The sequence below is a fragment of the Balearica regulorum genome, chromosome 7 (genome assembly GCF_011004875.1).
Source record: "Balearica regulorum gibbericeps isolate bBalReg1 chromosome 7, bBalReg1.pri, whole genome shotgun sequence".
Lineage (NCBI taxonomy): Eukaryota > Metazoa > Chordata > Aves > Gruiformes > Gruidae > Balearica > Balearica regulorum.
In genome coordinates, this window is record NC_046190.1 from 19,322,602 (window position 1) to 19,340,657 (window position 18,056).

The 18,056-nt window shown below is 36.3% G+C and overlaps 1 protein-coding gene across 10 annotated transcripts in view; it reads right to left on the minus strand.

Annotated features, from left to right (window-relative positions):
- KIF20B (kinesin family member 20B) overlaps positions 1–18,056 on the minus strand; it is a 38,598-nt gene that overhangs the window by 12,125 nt on the left and 8,417 nt on the right. For 6 of the 10 annotated variants that reach the window (XM_075758286.1, XM_075758285.1, XM_075758287.1 and 3 more), the window contains exons 9-21: positions 16,512–16,623; positions 15,985–16,056; positions 15,367–15,513; positions 13,387–13,549; positions 12,088–12,345; positions 11,186–11,325; positions 10,437–10,587; positions 9,227–9,503; positions 8,580–8,641; positions 8,256–8,375; positions 6,488–6,653; positions 1,364–2,576; positions 593–731 (exon numbers count right to left, since the gene is read on the minus strand). In XM_075758286.1, the coding sequence (XP_075614401.1) occupies positions 593–731; positions 1,364–2,576; positions 6,488–6,653; positions 8,256–8,375; positions 8,580–8,641; positions 9,227–9,503; positions 10,437–10,587; positions 11,186–11,325; positions 12,088–12,345; positions 13,387–13,549; positions 15,367–15,513; positions 15,985–16,056; positions 16,512–16,623 (3,020 nt within the window). The remainder of the gene's footprint in view (positions 1–592; positions 732–1,363; positions 2,577–6,487; positions 6,654–8,255; positions 8,376–8,579; positions 8,642–9,226; positions 9,504–10,436; positions 10,588–11,185; positions 11,326–12,087; positions 12,346–13,386; positions 13,550–15,366; positions 15,514–15,984; positions 16,057–16,511; positions 16,624–18,056) is intronic. The other 4 variants (XM_075758291.1, XM_075758289.1, XM_075758290.1 and 1 more) reach the window with 1 other exon arrangement.

Genomic DNA, 18,056 nt, shown 5'->3' on the forward strand with positions numbered 1-18,056 from the left:
TAGTATTTTGGATTTTAAGCTCTTGCAATATCCCATGAAGTTCTAAGAAATTCTACTGATTGGTAACAAAATATTAACAACTAACATTAGTAAAAGTTATTCCATTTTTTCATTTCTTCTCCCCAGCCTTGATAGAAAACATAGCTCATTTTTTAAAAAGTCTCTAGAAGTTAGTGCTTTTCTGTTTTGATTAATCCATCTTTTTCTCCCACAGATCAGCGTTTTCCACAAGCCTGAAGTCTGAGGCTTTGAAGTCAGCATAAATAACATAAGGCTACTCTTGTTATAAAGATTATGAAGGCCTTCTCTGTAACCAGATTAGCCATAGTTTTCAAATCTTTTTCAGGTTTTTATTAATAAAATTTACTTACCGCCTTCAATATCTGTACTAATCTGTGTTTTGACATCTAGTCTTTAGCTTACAGTTTCAATGACAATGTAACCTAAGATTCACTGTTACTCTAAATGTATCACTCAGAATAACCTTATTATAAATCACGTTTTACATTTGTAGCTTGAGATTTGTGAGAATCGGTTTTAACAGAATCCCAAGCATAAACGTGCAGAAGACATTTGGCCTACGGTTACCAACCTCTTTTTGTACTTGCTGAATTTGTTTCTTGGCATCAGAAAATTTCTCTTTCAAATCTGTATATTCTTCCTCTTTCCTCTGTAAATCTATTTTCAAACTCTGTACAAGGGTAGAGCTCTCAGAAAGATCTTTACGTAGCCTTGTGTTAGAAATTAAGAGACAAATAACATCAGTGTTACACATCTCAAAGAAACAGCTTTTACACATTAACTCAGGCTCTGTGCTGGTTTTATTCATTAAGACTCTCAGATTTATCAGATCAATGACAAGCTTTACAATTTTACTTTTGGATTTCAGCTTATTATATGGTCCTGAAATAACCAGCTATTACCAAAAACAGCTGTTTAGTCCCTAGGGTTTTTTTTCATTCTTATCATTTAGTCCTTTCCAAAGAAAACATTGCCTGCTTTTATACAAGTTACTGGATATAACATATAATTACATGTCATTTCCTCCAGAAAGGGTAGGCAACATAAAACTATTAGAAATCCGCCCAAAAATTCTTCATATGCTTGCATGCTCTTGTTTTTCCCTACAATAGTTCCACATGATTTAGATCTATATTTTTGAAAGAACATACAAACAGGTGAGGAAAATAGTCAGCAGAATATGCAAATATAACATTCGAGTAGTGTATTAAAACTTCTTCAAGAAGTTTGGTTAATAAAGTTGATAAACATGCAAATGCATTATGTCAAAATAAACTGATGTTCACATAAGGTAGTTTTGAGTCTATTCTCAAAGGGCTATGAGTTATCTCTATTTACTTACAATTCTATAGTTTGTATTTGCTCATTCTCATTTTTCTCCTTTTCCTGAAGAGAGTGTTTCATGTTCTCCAAGCTGTTCATCAACTGCACAACTTCCTCCTTCAGATTTGCTTCTTGATCATTTAATTCTTTCATTTTTTTGTCTGAATTGGCACATTTCTCTTGCAGAGCTACTATATTACTTTCTAGATTTGAAATAAGAGATTCTTTTTCTTTAACTACTTCTTCTAACTTTGTTATGCTGTTATCTTTAGCTCTAAAAGCCTCCAAGAGGCATTCAAGCTCTCTTATTTTTCCCTTGTAGCTGGCAGTTTCCTCCTCAAACTGTGCAATTACTCTGTGATTTTCTACAGCCTGTTTTTCAAAATCCTGGGTCTTCTGGATTTGCTCTTGTAACTGATTCATAAGTAGATCTGTTTCCTTTATGGACTGACAATCTTGATTTGCAGTCTCATTTAATTTTATTTGTAGTTGATTATTATAATTCTCAGTGTCATCAAGTCTTTTCTTTAAGTCTTCAACTTGTTGAAGTAGTTCTTGAATCTGCTGACTTTTTTGTGAAGAAGCCTTAACAATATTTTTGCATTCTTCCCAAATGCTTTCAACACTGCAGTGAAAGGAGCTCTCCCATCTCAGATCTGCTGTAGAAGCAGTTTGGGACTGCATGCATACAGGACTCATTTGAGCACTCTCTGGTTCATTTTTTTGAGAGTCTAAGGAATCCTTTAGATTAATTAAATCAATATCCATAGCATAAGACTCTAAGTGACATTTATACAACTCATCTACTTTGGACTGCACTGTTTTAATTTGTAACACTTTATCAATTATGTTTTGTTTAGCACCTTCTACTTCGTTATTTAGCTGAATAATCTTTTCTTTTTGTTCCCTATTTATTGTTTTCTGTTTGTCCAATTCAGAAACAATCTCCCGATAGTCAGCTCGACACTGCTGAAGTTCTTCACTTAAGCCAGAAGCCCTTTCTTCAGAAGCAGAGAGCTTGAGATGTAAGTTTGTTATCTGCCCACTGAACTCCTCTTTTTCGTTTTTTTCTCTTCTGCATTGTTCTTCAAGTGCAGCTAGCTGACCTTCCAAGGCTTCAGTTCTTTCCTTCAGCGCTAGTATTTCTGCATGGTTCTCAGAAGTATTTGTTTTCATGTATTCAGTTCTCTCTCGCTCTAGAGTGTTATCTTCCCAACTTTCCTTCCTATCTCCTAAAAAACAGAACAACAAAAAAAACCCCAAACAACCCACACATAGAACTCAGGTTAATTAAAATCAATAGTACAAGTCACTAGCAATACTACATAGCAATTACTATACGGAAAATGGTCACCATCTGAAAGCCATACCCTCATACCATATGGCATTTTGAAGTCTTGAAGTAAAGCCCCCTGAATGGTTTAACATGCAATAGATGCCTCTTAGGTTTCAAGACATAGTTTGCTGCAAGACGTGTTCAGTAGCCTTACAGAACACTTTGCCATGGATTTACTCCAGCCTTCTACTTTGTACCACTAGTAGAAAAATCTAGCTAGTTTTACTAATGTGTAGTAATACATATGAGCTAGATAACAGTTCTATCTAGTTTCTACCTTCACTGGTTCAACGATCTCTTTAATATAGCCAGCAATCCCATAGAACCACTTTGGTTGGAAAAGACTTTTAAAATCATCAAGTTCAACTGTTAATCTAGCACTGCCAAGTCCAACCACTAAACCACGTCCCTAAGCAACATTCTACATTTAGAAGAGCAATGGTGTCATATACTTTTCTGAAAAGTTTCATTCATTCTTAATATCCCCTTACTTTAAAGGTTAAGCTGAAAATCCAGCACAGTTTTTTCCACTTAGTGTTTGAGGCCTTCCTCTCTTCCCCCCCCCCAATTGGTTTCTAAACCAGATAGAAGGATAACTATTTATGCCCACACCTAATGTGTTGCATGTAAAGTTCTCCCAGAAAGATGTACAACATTCCATGACAGCCTCGAATTTCCATAAATATTTTATTAGCTTAAGACTAGTTTTTCCCCTAAGTAATGAGCAACGCTACCTAAAATCACATGCATTTCACCACCTTCAAAATTTACTCCAACTCTATTTCAGACAAGTGTTTTGGAATCTAACTGTGTCCATTTAGTAACATGCATGCTATATTTTAGTATTAAAATTAAGCCTGACTATCTCTAAGCATTAGGTCATCAGAACTATGTAGTCCAGAGAAATACTATGGATTCTTGTGAGTACTGAAACTACAATAAGGTGGAGTTTGGCAGTCATCTCACTTTGGCACCATTAAGCGCACAGGTACCTGTATACTGCATGGAAACATCTGAACAGATTCAACAAGTTTTATAGGGTCGTTAACTTTAAGTCACTAAAAGTCATACTGAAGCATTAGCAATGGTACTTTCCATCTCAATTCAGGTTTTGGGGTGGGTTTTTTTTATTATTTTTAAAGTGATCAAATTCCACGAGACACTTTTTTCTTCCTGCTTTCTGTTCTAATCAGACATATCAAGTGCTCCTGCTAGGTCAGAACAACAGCAGCTTTACTTTGGCTTGTAAAGCCATGCTTCTAAATCCTACAAGATCAAAAATTTCATATTGGGAGATAGTTTTCTCTGAAAGCCCATTTGTGTAGTCCCAAGAAAACTATCAAACTACAATATTGGAGTGCTACATATTCCTCACACTGGACATGAGTTTTACATACTTCACTAAAAGGGGGAGGTGCTGAGGTGTCTTAAGACATATTTGGTGTTCTAAGGTGGCAAGATGAAAAAAGTAGCACAGCTTAGCCCAACACCTATAGCAATAAGGGTATGATCATTCACAAGAGGATTTAGAGGCAATCTGGATGCTTTGTACCGAGAACCACAATCATGCAGCAAAGCAGGATAAATATTAATGTAAGAAGATACATGATATGCAGTCCAGAAGCTTTTTATGCGAGAAATACTAAGAAAGAAAAAGCCCCACCCCAAAACTCAGGAGGCAAGTCCTACAGAAGAGTACAAAACCCCGAACTTCAAGACAAGATAACCTATCTTCTTCCAAAATAAACTTTGGTCATAGGCCACTAGCATATGTAAATTCTATGAGAAAGCCACCACAGTGTAGCTGCGCTCATTGTTCTGTTGTGCCAAGCACATTTAAGAAGTATATATGTGTATCAATAAATTTCATGATTATGGAGCATCTGACAACTGTTTTTAACTCAGATGCCTTATATTCTCAATACCCGCAAAAGAAACATATTTAACATGACTAAAATAGCCTGTTCTTCCCAACAGAAAAGTCTCAGTGCTGACATTACTTGGCACTGCTAGTTACCCACTTTAATTTCTTGTTTGAGAAGAGCTATCACTTTTCTACTTTTTGTTTGTTTAAATGAGCTTCAATCATCAGATAACAAACCTATTACTATCTATTAGATTCATTGATATATATCATCTTCATTTCCCACGCCCTTCCAGTAACATTTATATAGTTGGCACCATCAAATGGTCATGCTAGCATCCAATATTCATCCCAACCAAAGGTGGCAGAGACAGATCAGTGATGCATCTGGTACAGAGACAGAAGCTTCTCTTAAGACAGACTTCAAATGACCCTTATTTGAACCAGTTGTATAAACGTCAGACATGTCCTACTGGATCACACACCATCAGTTCACTTAGCCTAATATTTTACCTCCTTTTGCTACTGTTGGTATGCCCAGCCACTTCCTACAGACATTTCCTGACATAGAACAATTGGGAATGTTGGAGGAATATGAGACAATAAATCCCTGCTTAACCCTTTCAGTATCTATGTATGAATCTGTTGGCTGTTAGCTTGTCTAACCACTCCTGGAATCTGAAAATTATCTGCCTCTCCCACCTTCTAGGGTAGCAAATATTAGAAGTTCACTACCCACTGCATGAAGTGCTTTGTTCCATAAACTTAAACTGATCTTCTACTAGATTGAGTGTTCCCTTGTTCTTTCACTGCAGAATATGATGAATGACAGTCCAGCATTCAGTTTATTCACCATCTGTATCCTCAGTTTTCTGTGATCATGTGAATTTGGCAAGTCTCCTTTTAACATGTGTTATCCCTCATTATTGATACAGATATTTTCTGCTTCCCATTTGTATTCTTATTTCTCTTTTTCTATCCAATCCTCATCCAAACAGTGCCTGAATGATTTTCTTACTTGTACTTATTCTGCAGGAGGAAGGCAAGAAAGTAAGGGACAAAGGGAAGACCTTTCATTTTCCTTCCTCATGTTTTCCATAGTTCTATGAAAAATTGAAGCCCAGCTGTGTCCTGAAGCCAAGTTACAGGCAGGCAGATCTTACAAATATCATTCTGCAAAAGTTAGTCCCATATAGCTCAATCTCACTCATAGACTTATGAAATGGATAACATAAGTAATGGTGTCCTTTTAAGTTTCACCCTTGTCCTTGAAGGTCTTCAACTGCAACTAGTTTATTCACCTCATTCTAAAAAGACTGGTAAGCTCACAGATAAAGCAAGAAAAGCAAAGAAGAGTGGAAGTGCAAATGTGATAGCTACACAAAATATACCATCTGAGGACTTAAAATAAGTTTACTTCCATTCAAGTGGAAAGCTTTTCTCCTTTGCCAGTACTGTCACCTTGACCAGAGCTGGTATGTTCACAGCATGAATACAGAATGAAACATCAAGTTTCACAGCACATACTCTATGACTGAACAATAAGTCATTGACACCTTTGAGGCTTGCTTAGGCGATTTTAAAAAAACTTGAGCAGGAGACACTACTTGTCCAGCAACAGCAAGTTTAGTACAAAACCTACTGTTAAGAAATTGCTTAAGAACTACAGCTGAGTCTGCAAGTACATTAACAGATGAGAAAAAGCAGCAGAAAAGGAAGAGTCTAAAAACTAACTTTTATTTTAAGTATTTAGGAGTGAACAATATAGGACCTTCTGCAAAGCAGATGATATTTACATCGCAGTTACTTCCATTTACAGTTTAACACAGTAGATTTTCTCCTCATAACATAATATTTACGCTTCACAACTTTTTGCTTCTGTTCTCGAATAGTAATCAAGTTTTTTTGGAAGACCCCCTGTTGAGTGATGGTAGAAATTGTACCTTTCTTTGTAGGTGGCTCTTCTTCCACAGTAGGCTTATTTTCAAAGCAACGCTTTCTTCCCACTTCCAATACAGTTTCCTCACAATCCTTGAATTGTCTGCTTTCAATCACTTCATTAGAGTTCTTTTCTGCTAATTTTCTTTTAATGGTAGTTACAGTGTTGTCCTGGTTAAAATAAGATCAATTACATGGAAGTTTTACAAAGTGAGCACTTAAAAAGCTTAGTAATCTTTTATATGCAAATATTTTTACAAAGCTACCTGGGTAATATGTATCAGGGTTGTCAGAGAAACAAGTCAGTTACTTAAACAAAAAGCAGGTACACCTTTAGATACTAGTAAGCACAATGCTCTGCGCTGTACAGAAAGCGGAGCAAGAGACTAGGAGGCTACAAAATGCAAGATTTGCATGTAAGAGGAGTTTGTTTACCACCTGAAAAAAATTTCCAGTGTCAAAAGAGTTGATGAAATTTCTGATTTGTTCAAAGGGCAAATGGTCAGCTCTACAAGTTCGTCATTTTCTTGTCATAGTTTGTGGAGTTGGAAGTTTTAACCACTTTCAAAGCCACAGATCATTTTTATCATGACAGATCTGATACAATTTGAAAGCCTGGTCAGTTCTGTCATACATACCTTAGACTATATATTTGACTAAGAATAAAATTTCTTTACTTGCAAGATGACACAAGTGGCAAGCCACACTGGTTGCCAAGGACCAGTTATTCATCTTTAAGTACTGCATTTAAAAAAAAATAATCTATAGAAAAGACTTGAGGTTTGTGGTCATGTTTTAAGCCTCATATTACATAGTCTCATAGAAACACTGGACAGCATTGGAGTCTTGCTCTTGGAAGGAGTAGTAAAAGGAAGCAGTCATTACAACTCTTATCACTCTCAGAGCATTCATACTATTGAGAAGTTAAGTTGCTGTAGGGCAGAGAGAGGGAATGGAAGATTAAGTATGGTCAAAGCCTTACTTTTATAGTGGATGAAAGAAATGGATCAGAATACTGACCAGGTTCCATTTAAAATGTTCTCAGAACTACTGCAGGTTATCGGACAACTTGTTCAAAAAACCCCACCCCTAACTGCACTTTTTTCTTTTTGTAATCAGTAGACCAGCCAGTTGTAATGGCTTTTGATGTCATTTATCACATTAAAAGCAGAGATACCCTGGCCATCCACTCTTAGTTCAAACTCTGCAAAAAATATTCATATTATTGCTCTTCCTTTGAAGAGTGTGTGTACATGGTGATGGTGGGTGGAACACACTGATTTTTGTCACCAATTCACACAATAACTGTCTTTCTCACATTACTAACTTCTAACTTCAATTAAATTTGACCTTTTGCTGCAGCAAAGCCTCCTTTCCTTCCTCTTCCATTCAGGCAATAATAAAGAGACAGTGATGCAATCCCTCTATTCCCAGTGTTTAAGCCCTCCCAGTTTGAACAGGGTTTGGTTTGGGGGTTTGTTTTTGTTGCTGGTTTTGTTTGGTTGTTGTTTTGTTTTCCTTTAGAGGGGCTCTTCAGAGTCTCATCTACAGTCCTCCAATAATTCCAGATCACTGCTTCTGAAAGTCCTATTTTTCCACATACACACACCCACACACATTTTAACTTTAGCTTCAGTGTCAACTTCACCTACTACTATTTCAAGCAAGTAGTAATTACTTACAGAAAACTTCAATTTTCCAAAATAGGTAAGTGCATTATAAGCATAGATTTAGATTTTTCATATAAAGAACATTGAGATGTCTAAGACTTACATAGTCTTTTACAGTTTCTTCTAAATGAGATATCAAATCTTGTAGTCTTATAATAACATCATCTTTTTGCTCCACAATGTCCATTAGTTCTTGAATTCTTTTATTCTGTGTATTCATTTTCTTGGAAAAGAAAGAATAGTAGTTCAGTCAATATTAAATTGTTGAACTATACCATGCATTTAGAAGTAAGATCAGTTAAGCTAAGCTTGGTACAAAAAAAAAAAAGAAAAAAGCTAGAGAAACATACTATAATAGCATTTTAAGCTATTGGAACTTTGTATTAAAGCAAACAATTTTGCACAAGTGTTTCCTTGAGAGAGTTACCTCAGTTGCTTCTTTAAGCTGCTCAGCAGACTCATCCAATTTAATCATCTGCATTTCAAAGTCTGTAACAAGAAAAGAAGTCTGCATCAAGCAAGCAGCCATTACATAGTTTACACAGTACTCCATTTTTCCAGATCTTCTGGCACCTCAGTAGCTTTTGAATAGATTGATTTACTTACATGTTAACTTCTGCTTATAGGACACATTTCAAATTTTTTTCGATTTTTTGAATAGGAAAATTGGGCCTTGCAACCCATACAAAACATAAATCATGTCAAGAGACTTAGCTGAAATCTTATTATGAGGTATTGCTACTTTTTCCTCTATGAACATTCCACAGGATACCTGAGAACACTGCATCAGCAAAATGTAAAGAAGTGCAGAGATTACAATATAACCATGAAATCAAAAATTAATAACGTTGATATTTTACCCCACAATTCAGAAGTCTGCAGTTGACAGTTTTAAGTTTTGTCTTAAACGTGAACTAACCAAGGCTTGTGGAATTGTTCAACCTGAACATGCACAAGACAGTCAGTTACCACCTCTATACATATGATTTGGTTCCAAAATCCTGCTCAACTGCATTATTATTTCTATTTTACAGTAGTCAGTCATTTCTTTTTTTGGCCTTTCACATCACACACCTAGCTCACCTTTGGTTTTCTGTGTCAGCTCTTCTTCAGTTTTAAGTAGTTCATTGGTTTTCTTTGTCAGCTCTTCTTTGGTTTTAGTTAGTTCAGTGGTAATGTTTCCCAGCTGTTTTTCAAGCCAACTTATAGCTTCCTGTGGGTCCTCTAGGGACACAATGTATCTGTGTGCTTCTTCTGCCTGCTTTTTGATATCAATGACATCATTCTGCAGAGAATCAATAATGCCCTCAAGATCAATGTAGGTGCCTGGTCCCGTGCTATATTCTTTATCCTGAAAGATAATTTATATCCATTTAGAAATAGCAAATAATTACACAATAGCCATTATTTCTACAGAAAATTTGGAAGACTTATGAATTCAAGTATGTGAGTGTAGTTAATTTTGGCTTCAAAGCCACCTTGCAGTTTCACATGCAATTTGATTGCCAGTTTCTGTCTACCTTCACACACAAGTCTCCAGTATCAAGTAATAGCTACTTTATTTTTAAAACATTTAATGATCCACCATCACATTCCCTTTTGTATCACCATAAAGCATCCCCTTCAAATTTAATATAAAAGCTAGGGGTTTTTACCCAATGAGAACATTGAATAAACACAGCAAGTGAACAGTTTTAGAGGGATTACATCCGAAATTTTCATGTATCAGTAAAAGTTTGTGAGGTGAAATAAGCTTGTGGTAACTTATCAACTAAGCTGTACTCAAAACACGGACTTCGTATCTTTCTTCTTTGTTTTTTAAAAACCAAAGGGTTCCTAACTCACAAGAGCTGGTCTCAAGAGTTTATTTATGGCTTAAGTGTATATACAATTCTTATTGCTTCAGTTGCAATAGCCTTAAGAGGGAAAAAGTCTCTGGGACCACTCCAGTACAGTCCATATATGGGGCCTAAGAAGTCAGCTTCAAATACTTTAAATAGGCACTTAATACAATGGAGTTTATAGTATAATTGCAGCTTTCCCCACAGTTTCTTGTATACAGTAATTTTCACTTTGTGTGGCAGAAATGCAGAAAATCCCAGAGATTCCTAAATGCTCCTAAAGGCTCAGCAGCTATTCCTATTAAATGTGATAAATATATCTTGCTGAGGTACAGTTACACAGCATGCAATTCCTTGAAACCATCCTTCTAATCCTTGAGATAATACCATCACCACAACAGGTAGTTAGTAAAAGGGATGTCATTGGGGGGGTGTAAAGATACCAGAGGTCCAGCTTGTTCACTGCAAGGCTCATCCTTTAATTTATTTTCTTCATCTGTGTTTTTAGTATAACCATTTACAAGTTCCTTGAAGATTTCCAGGCGTCTTTCAGAATCTTCTTCAAGTCGTTCTCGCTCGTGAGAAAGGCACTCCCTATAGTAGGAAAAATAAGTCAGCTAAAAGCTAGCCAGTATGCACTGCTAAGAAGTTATTAGTACAGCTTCCTGTAAACAAAGATTTTTTTTTCTTTATTTTGGTACAATAGAAAGATGCACAAAATGGTGTTGCTACACCAAAATAGAAGTATATTTCCCACACAACCCCCTGAAGAATGACAGGGAGACAAATACATACACAGGTAATGGATAGTGCTTAACTAGAAGCATTTTTTCTAAGCTTCTTGAGCCAGAATACCTGTTTGGAGTATCACTAAGACAAATCCTTTGGTTACTGGAGTAAGTGCCACTCTTTCTACAGACATCCTATCAAAGCAGCTCTTCTCTTAGGGAGAGCTCTACAAGAAACACTGCTTATAGATTCCACCTCAAAAAAAAAAAAAAAAAAAAAATCAAAGCCTTTCCTACCCAGTATTTTTCCTCAACTCATAGTTCAGAGAAACTGATCTATTAACAGAGGCATTAAGTCTAGAAGAGTGTGATCTCTTATGGCCAAGAGACAGATTTAAGAACTAAGTGAATTTACTTTCACTTTTTTTAACCAGTAACTTTAAAACCGCTTAAAGTTAACTTACTTGAAATCTATTTCCCGCTCAGCAAAATATTGGGTAAATTCTTGTGTCACTTCTTCACGAATTTTCAGTTCCAGCAGTAACTTATTCTTCTTTTCAGTAATAAGTTTGTTCTTCAACTCTTCTATAAGATTCAGCAGCGTCTAGAATTACCATTAGCATTAAGTTTTTCATAAAGAAATAGTTTCCCAGAAGTGAGATTTTTCCCATTCCTCAAACACTACAACACTTTACTCTTCCAGCTGGCAAAAGCTCTTCCAGTTCTTTTATTAGCTTATTCATAAACAGGAGGATTGAATAGATTGAAGTATCTGTGTGGTACTAGCGCAGGAATTTGTAAGTTTGCACAGAGCAGATATTTGCAAAGGACATTAAGTTTATTACAAGAATTATTGAAGTTGTCTAAAAAAAAAAAGGTTTAAGCTCCACAGGATTTAGCTCTTGTTTTCCAGATACTTATTTTTTGGACAATATTAATGACACCTCCACAAAAAATTCTCTAGTCCTCTGTTCCCTCCTCTTTTTCTTCCCTAGAAGTGCCTAAAAATGCTGTTCCTTAAAGAATAGTTTTCAGAGTTTTCTTGTGCACGGACTACAGAGGAACAGTCTCCTGTGTTGCTAAAAACCAGGTAATACTTGCTGTGCATTGGCCATAGGTTACCAAAAGGAGAGAAAGCCAAATGTGTAGTTCTTACCACTCAGTCTATATTTAGACACATTTTATAGAGTTTTCCCACAATAGGTAATAAGCCATAAGTAATCCCACTTTTAGTTCTTAACACTGGACTTAGGTAGAATAAAGGTTAGCAGGAAAAAAAAAAAAAGGGTGAAAGACGGGGGAAACCAGGATACCTTGCTTCAAGACTCCACACTACATTAATTCTTAAAGTAGCCCTGGCACATACCATATATTCTTCCTTTTTGATAAGAACTTTATATTCTTCGTGTTTCAGTGCTGTTTCTTCTCTTGATGTATTATGCTGTTCCTCCATCTCATCATCATCATCATCTTCAATCACATCTTCTAAGCTCCTGTCCCATAGTATAGTAGCTCTTTTCCTTGGGATTGGCATTTTAGTGTCACCAAGTAGTGATGGTTCTCTTGCTGATTTCTCGCCAAATGATTGATCTTGGGCCAGAACAGATGCATCCATAACTAAAACCTACCCAGAAAATAAAGAACAAAAGTCATCAGTATTTTTTAAACCTCTACTGGCACTTCCAAGAGATACCTGTTGCACTTCCCTATAAATCTCCTGAGCATAGCAGTCCCCCAGACTGTCATCTGTTCAGAGTCACTACTTAAACCAGTTTCCAGCTGGAGCACAGAGGAGGCACTTTATAGTCTAACCCTTCTTTTGATCCTAGGAACACCAAGTTTCACTAGCTCGACAATCTACAAGAGGGTTACCACCTCATGCACCAACAGATTTCTGGATTTCCTATACTTTGAGTTTCTAGTTGAATTACACAAATGTTATCCTACAAATTCTATTTCTTAAGGAGCTGTATCACTCAAAGTATACTCCTTCTAGTGTTGTACTTAACCTGCTTAGATAAGCCCACATTCCAAAGGCCTGGATCTATTGTCCTTGGAACACATCTAACTGTCAACAGAAGTTTTCCATGGCTTCCATTAGGCTGCAGCACCGATCCCCAATACTTTTGTCTTCCAACTTCGCCAGGGTTATATCACTACACTTACTTTACTCATTCTGCTTAACCTTCACCTTCCCATGGAAGCCTCTATGGCCATAAAGACAACCTTTTAAACTCTTTGATGCTTAATTTTATCAATATTTCAGGTGAGCAATATTCCAAATTAATACTAGCAGTAGTATATGGGGCAGCTAGAATTGCTCCTAGGTGAGAACATGAGTACAGAAGAAAAAAGTTTACCTAGTTCTCAAGGAATTTCTTCCAAATATAGCAAGTGTCTTGTTAGACTGGACATTTTATAGGAATTATCGATTTTCGGTAGGAGACGCACCCACCCTCACACTCCAAAGGAAAAAAAGTGTTCCAACAAAGCCTTTATTTCCTTGTAAAGCTTTTAAAAAGTCTGACTAGGAGTAATTAGAAGATATGATTGCAACATGAGACAGAAAAATCCAGTTACTAAATTCATATTCTTAGAAGTGAGAGAATCTGCTTTTTAAATGCGAACCTTAAGTACTGATCAACAAAAACTACACCACACTTACTTTTTGTGCAATAGCCGAGAACTTTAGCACATTGAGTGTTTCATCGTATGCTGAAGCACATTGGCTGATGTTTACTATCATGTATACCTTCCCCTTTCCACTGAAGAATCCTTGAAAGAAATGAGTTAACTTACTTTCCCGAAAGGGTATGTGCTGCTGCAACCTTTAAAGACAAAAGAACAGATGACCAGAATTTTAATAATTGCCAGTCAGCGTAAGAGCTATCCAGCCTGAAGACTTAAAAATATTTATAAGGGTAGTAGCTTTTAAATCAATTAAAGTTGTTTTGGACTAAATATAGCTGTTTCTGAAGAGATTGCATGGTTGTGACTGCTATTTTAGCCATTATCTCAGACAGGCTATAGCAATGCAATACAATCCATAGGAGTACTTAAACCAAAAGGGCATTCAACATTTAGCCTAGGGTTGATCATGTAGACTCATGCTACATCAAACTATACCCTACCTCTCTCTTTTCCTTTCCACATTCATGAAAGGGACATATCTAGTTATAGGCATGCAGTATCCCCCATTATCAGAGATCTTTCTCACTCAGTATCCTGCCTCTTGAGAATCAACAATAACAAGCGTCCAGGCAAGAAAATGATTATACACCAAACACAGAGACACCGTTCAGAACTTTTTCCCTAATCCCCCAGCAGTTTGGCATTTTCTAAATTGGAAGTTGTGCCCTTGACTTTAACAGATAGTGATGTAGTTTTTGATGCTTATAGGAAGTTTTATGAGAATTCCTAAAACATGACTAAACATACACTTGCCACCAAATAGGTTGCCTGCATTTTGGACACATGACAGCTGTTCAGTTATATGAATAGCACTACAGAACTCAGCAAGATAGTGACACTCCTACTAGAATACATATACAGCTCATAAGTAGCTTTGCTGCAGGACTGATAAACAAGAATCATTTTAAGAAAGTTATTGCTTCCTATTCAACTTGCAAGGTGCATCTATTAACACTTCAGGAGATTATGCTTCAGAACATTTATTCTGTATTGTTAAAATTCCAAGTTATTAGGATCTGAAAAAGACATTCTGAGTACATTAACAGACCTCTAAGCAGCTGCTAATTTTCATACATCCTTCATATCTGGAAAGAACAGGAAGATAAGAAAGACTGTAAATTCACAAAATGTAGGGTTAATCAGGAACACAAGCTAGCAAAGCTTTTTCATCTTAAGGTGTGATAGACTTTGAATAGGCTGTCAGGAACAGTGTTATGGGGTAAGTGAATTTGACAAAGCACATCCAGGCATATCAATCAGCAGACTGAGAATTCATTTAACTTCTGGGACAGAAACAGATCTTTAAATGAGAACCTGTGGAGAAAGCAGTTCCTGGACAGTTACATCCAGCTGTAACTATATATTGCACTAGTTTTTAGACAGCTAACTTATTCTATTATTTTACTCTTATTTAAATCCCAAGGTGGGGCATAAATAGCGGGAAGGCTTTCTTTTGTCTGCATATAGTTAGCTAGATCAGTAGGAGAGTATTATAGATATGTCCAGATTTAGAAAAACAAAATTTTGTCAGAGTGCACAGTTACGATAGCACAGCAATACCCTGTTATGCTAGAAGTACATAGAAAATGGGAGTTAGTTCACAAAGGAGTAATAAAAGGCTGAAAGTTTGACTCTTAATATGACACTAGTGAAAAGGGGTTTTTAAACTTATTCCAAAGTTTCTAAGCCAAGCTCAGAAGAGTAAAGTTAAATTGCTAAAATCTATACTAGCATGTTTAAAGGACATTAGAATTTGAATGACTTAGAGTAAAACAAGGCAAGTTTAAAATAACTTTGGTAGATAACAAGACTTTACCATATAGACTTTGTAAGTCTGTGCATCTTTTCTACCAAAAGCTTAGTGTTACCATTGTATATATTTAACAATAACTTTTAAACATTATAGGCAATACCTGAAAACCACAACCAGCTTGCAATTTGTAAAAGGACTTACTTTGACTGCTGACAGTTCTTGAGTGCGTTAATACACTTGCCTAGAATCAGGAGAGAGGTGTTTATATTCCCACTCTCTTTCAATCTATCACCTTCATTGCGGGTCTTGGTATATCTTTCTGAACCAGCAAGATCACACATTGACAATCTGAAAGTAGATAAGGAAAGTTCACTTTATTTACCTTGGAACATACACAAATTATTCACTTTTAAAGACAATCACTTTTTTTAGAGGAAGAATTTCTTGATCTTTATCTGTATGAACCCTTCCATCCTTTTCAATGATGCTTCCCCAATCAAATTTCACACGACTTCCTGCCAAACCCTTTCCCAACACACTTCCTGTTCCTCCCACCTCGTCCTCTTCCTTCTGAGGACTTTCAAGAGTACAGCAGGCTAGCAGAACCTTGTGCTGAACAAGATACAGAACAGCATTGCAACCTGATAGCTTGAGATAGATGGCCAAGTACTGTATGAGCATAGGAAGTAGGGAAACCACCACACATGCATGATACTGTACCAGGGAGCACTGGGTGTATAGGGCAGTACCAGCACACCAACATGGAGAGTAATTGACAACTTCATCACAAAGAAGAGGGAGACTCTGCTCTGAACTTACTCATTGACTCGAGTCACTCGCGGTGCTCCTGAATCTTCAATTTTTAGTATCTTAACTGTGAATATGCTGTGACTAAAAGAAGTTTAAATCAGTAGAGAAGTGATAAAGTAGACCAATACCTTCAAAATATTTCTAGCCTCCACAATATCTGTTCAACACATTGATGAATCTGTCAACATATCTAAGAGTATACTCTATCAGATGCAAACTTTAGAAGAGATATTTATGTAGCACGTACTTTGCTTTTTCCTCAGACATTTAGATGGAATAAAGCTAAGTGCTTTTGCTTGAAGGAAAGTATTTGATAAAATGCTGTTGGCTTTTGTACACGTTTGTCTTACTGAAGGATTGAATCCTTTTGGCTTAACGCATTGGGTCACATACTGCTAAAGGACACTAGAACTGAAAGCCAGATATCTAGACCCTGTGGTTTTTAAGAGGGGAAGAGGCTTTAACAAGCCATATTCTACTTTCTCCTTCCTGCTACACACCATCCTATGCCCAATGTTACTCAAAATGGTTCTCACCTTCTGCTGGAGCAAGTATTTAGCTTCGTACTTGCAATACTCTGGTGTTTCAACCCCAGTTTTAGAAGTCTAAAAGCTTCTTTAGAATCAGAAATCTGAATCCACTGCAGATCTTTAGGAAAAAGAAACATAATAACCTTGTAAATATCATTATCAAAAAGAAAGAAGAGATTAGGGGATAACATATCCACAGCAAGAATAATACATTTACTTGAGACATACAAATATTTTACTAAGCCTACTTCAGATAGAAATTATATGGTGACAAGTAAGATTCCTTCTTCTATGGGAAAGGAAGGACAAGTATATCACACCATTTCATCTTGTTAGTACAATAAAACATGTTCCATTCAAATAAAGTGAGCAACCTTCACCTGAGCACTGAAAAGCCAAAAGGCAGGGTCATGAGTATGAAAGCCCTATTTCATATTCATCAAGGCAGAACTCTACCTGGACAGCTTCTCTGTTTTAGCCTATGATTTGGAGGGGCGGGGAGGGGGGGAATCATCTGGACATCTTTCAGGGCCATCAACTGGAAAAGTTTGGTGAATAATTTTGTCTGCAATTATGATGACTCTATGTCATCTTGGTATGTGATAGAGTAACAACCTACAACCCTACTAATAGAACTTATAATATGAACATTATGGCCTCTGTTAAACTATAGGTCACCAAAATTGTACTAGCAAAAATATCAGCTGTGGCCAAGAAAAAACAAGAAAATCATTAACTGGTTTTCCTCAATAACATCAGGAACAGCCTTACACTTCCCAGCTTTATTAAAAAAAAAAAATTATACTGAAGCATAGCTCAAAGCAGATTATTTCCTACTTCACACATTTTCTAGTCTTTGAAGAAATGAAGGAGTTGGGTTTATTGTCCAGTTCAACTTTTTGACTCTATAGTTTGGCATATGAAAGATAAAAGCAGCAGGCCAAACACCTACAAAAAAGCCTTTAGTCTAGAATTGGTGTCTTGATTGTCCAAAGAACCTGTAACAAATCAAACAGGTTTCAAACTCTACTTTTTCCGTGGCCAGAAACAAACATTGAACTATTAATTTGAGTTCTGTTAACTCCCCAATCCCCAACCCAACCCAAAATTACATCACAGGTTTGATTAAACCAAAGTACTGTAAAAGTCTAATTTGTAATCAGACTGAACTTTCTCACATATTCTCTGAAGTCTATTTCTCTATAGAAAATACTAAGAAAAACAAACTGTTGAGCCAATTATGACTATACTTTAAAAGTTCTAGAGTCTTTTTAAGAAAATGGAAAAAGCCAAACCACTAACAAGTTTGTCAATTGTTTTCAATATTTCTCCCATTTCAAAGAAATATCTAGGCAGTGGAGCACATACAGGCTTTTAAGAGTTACAGTCAAGAATAAAGAGAAAACGCTATTAAAGGTACAGATAGAACTATGTATGTAGACTGTTGCCTTTCATACTCAAGGTAGACATTTCTAGTGCCACAGTGAATCCCGTTAGGAGTTTTCTAGTCTAGAAAGAAACATTATTACAGGAAGACTGACTTTTCAAATT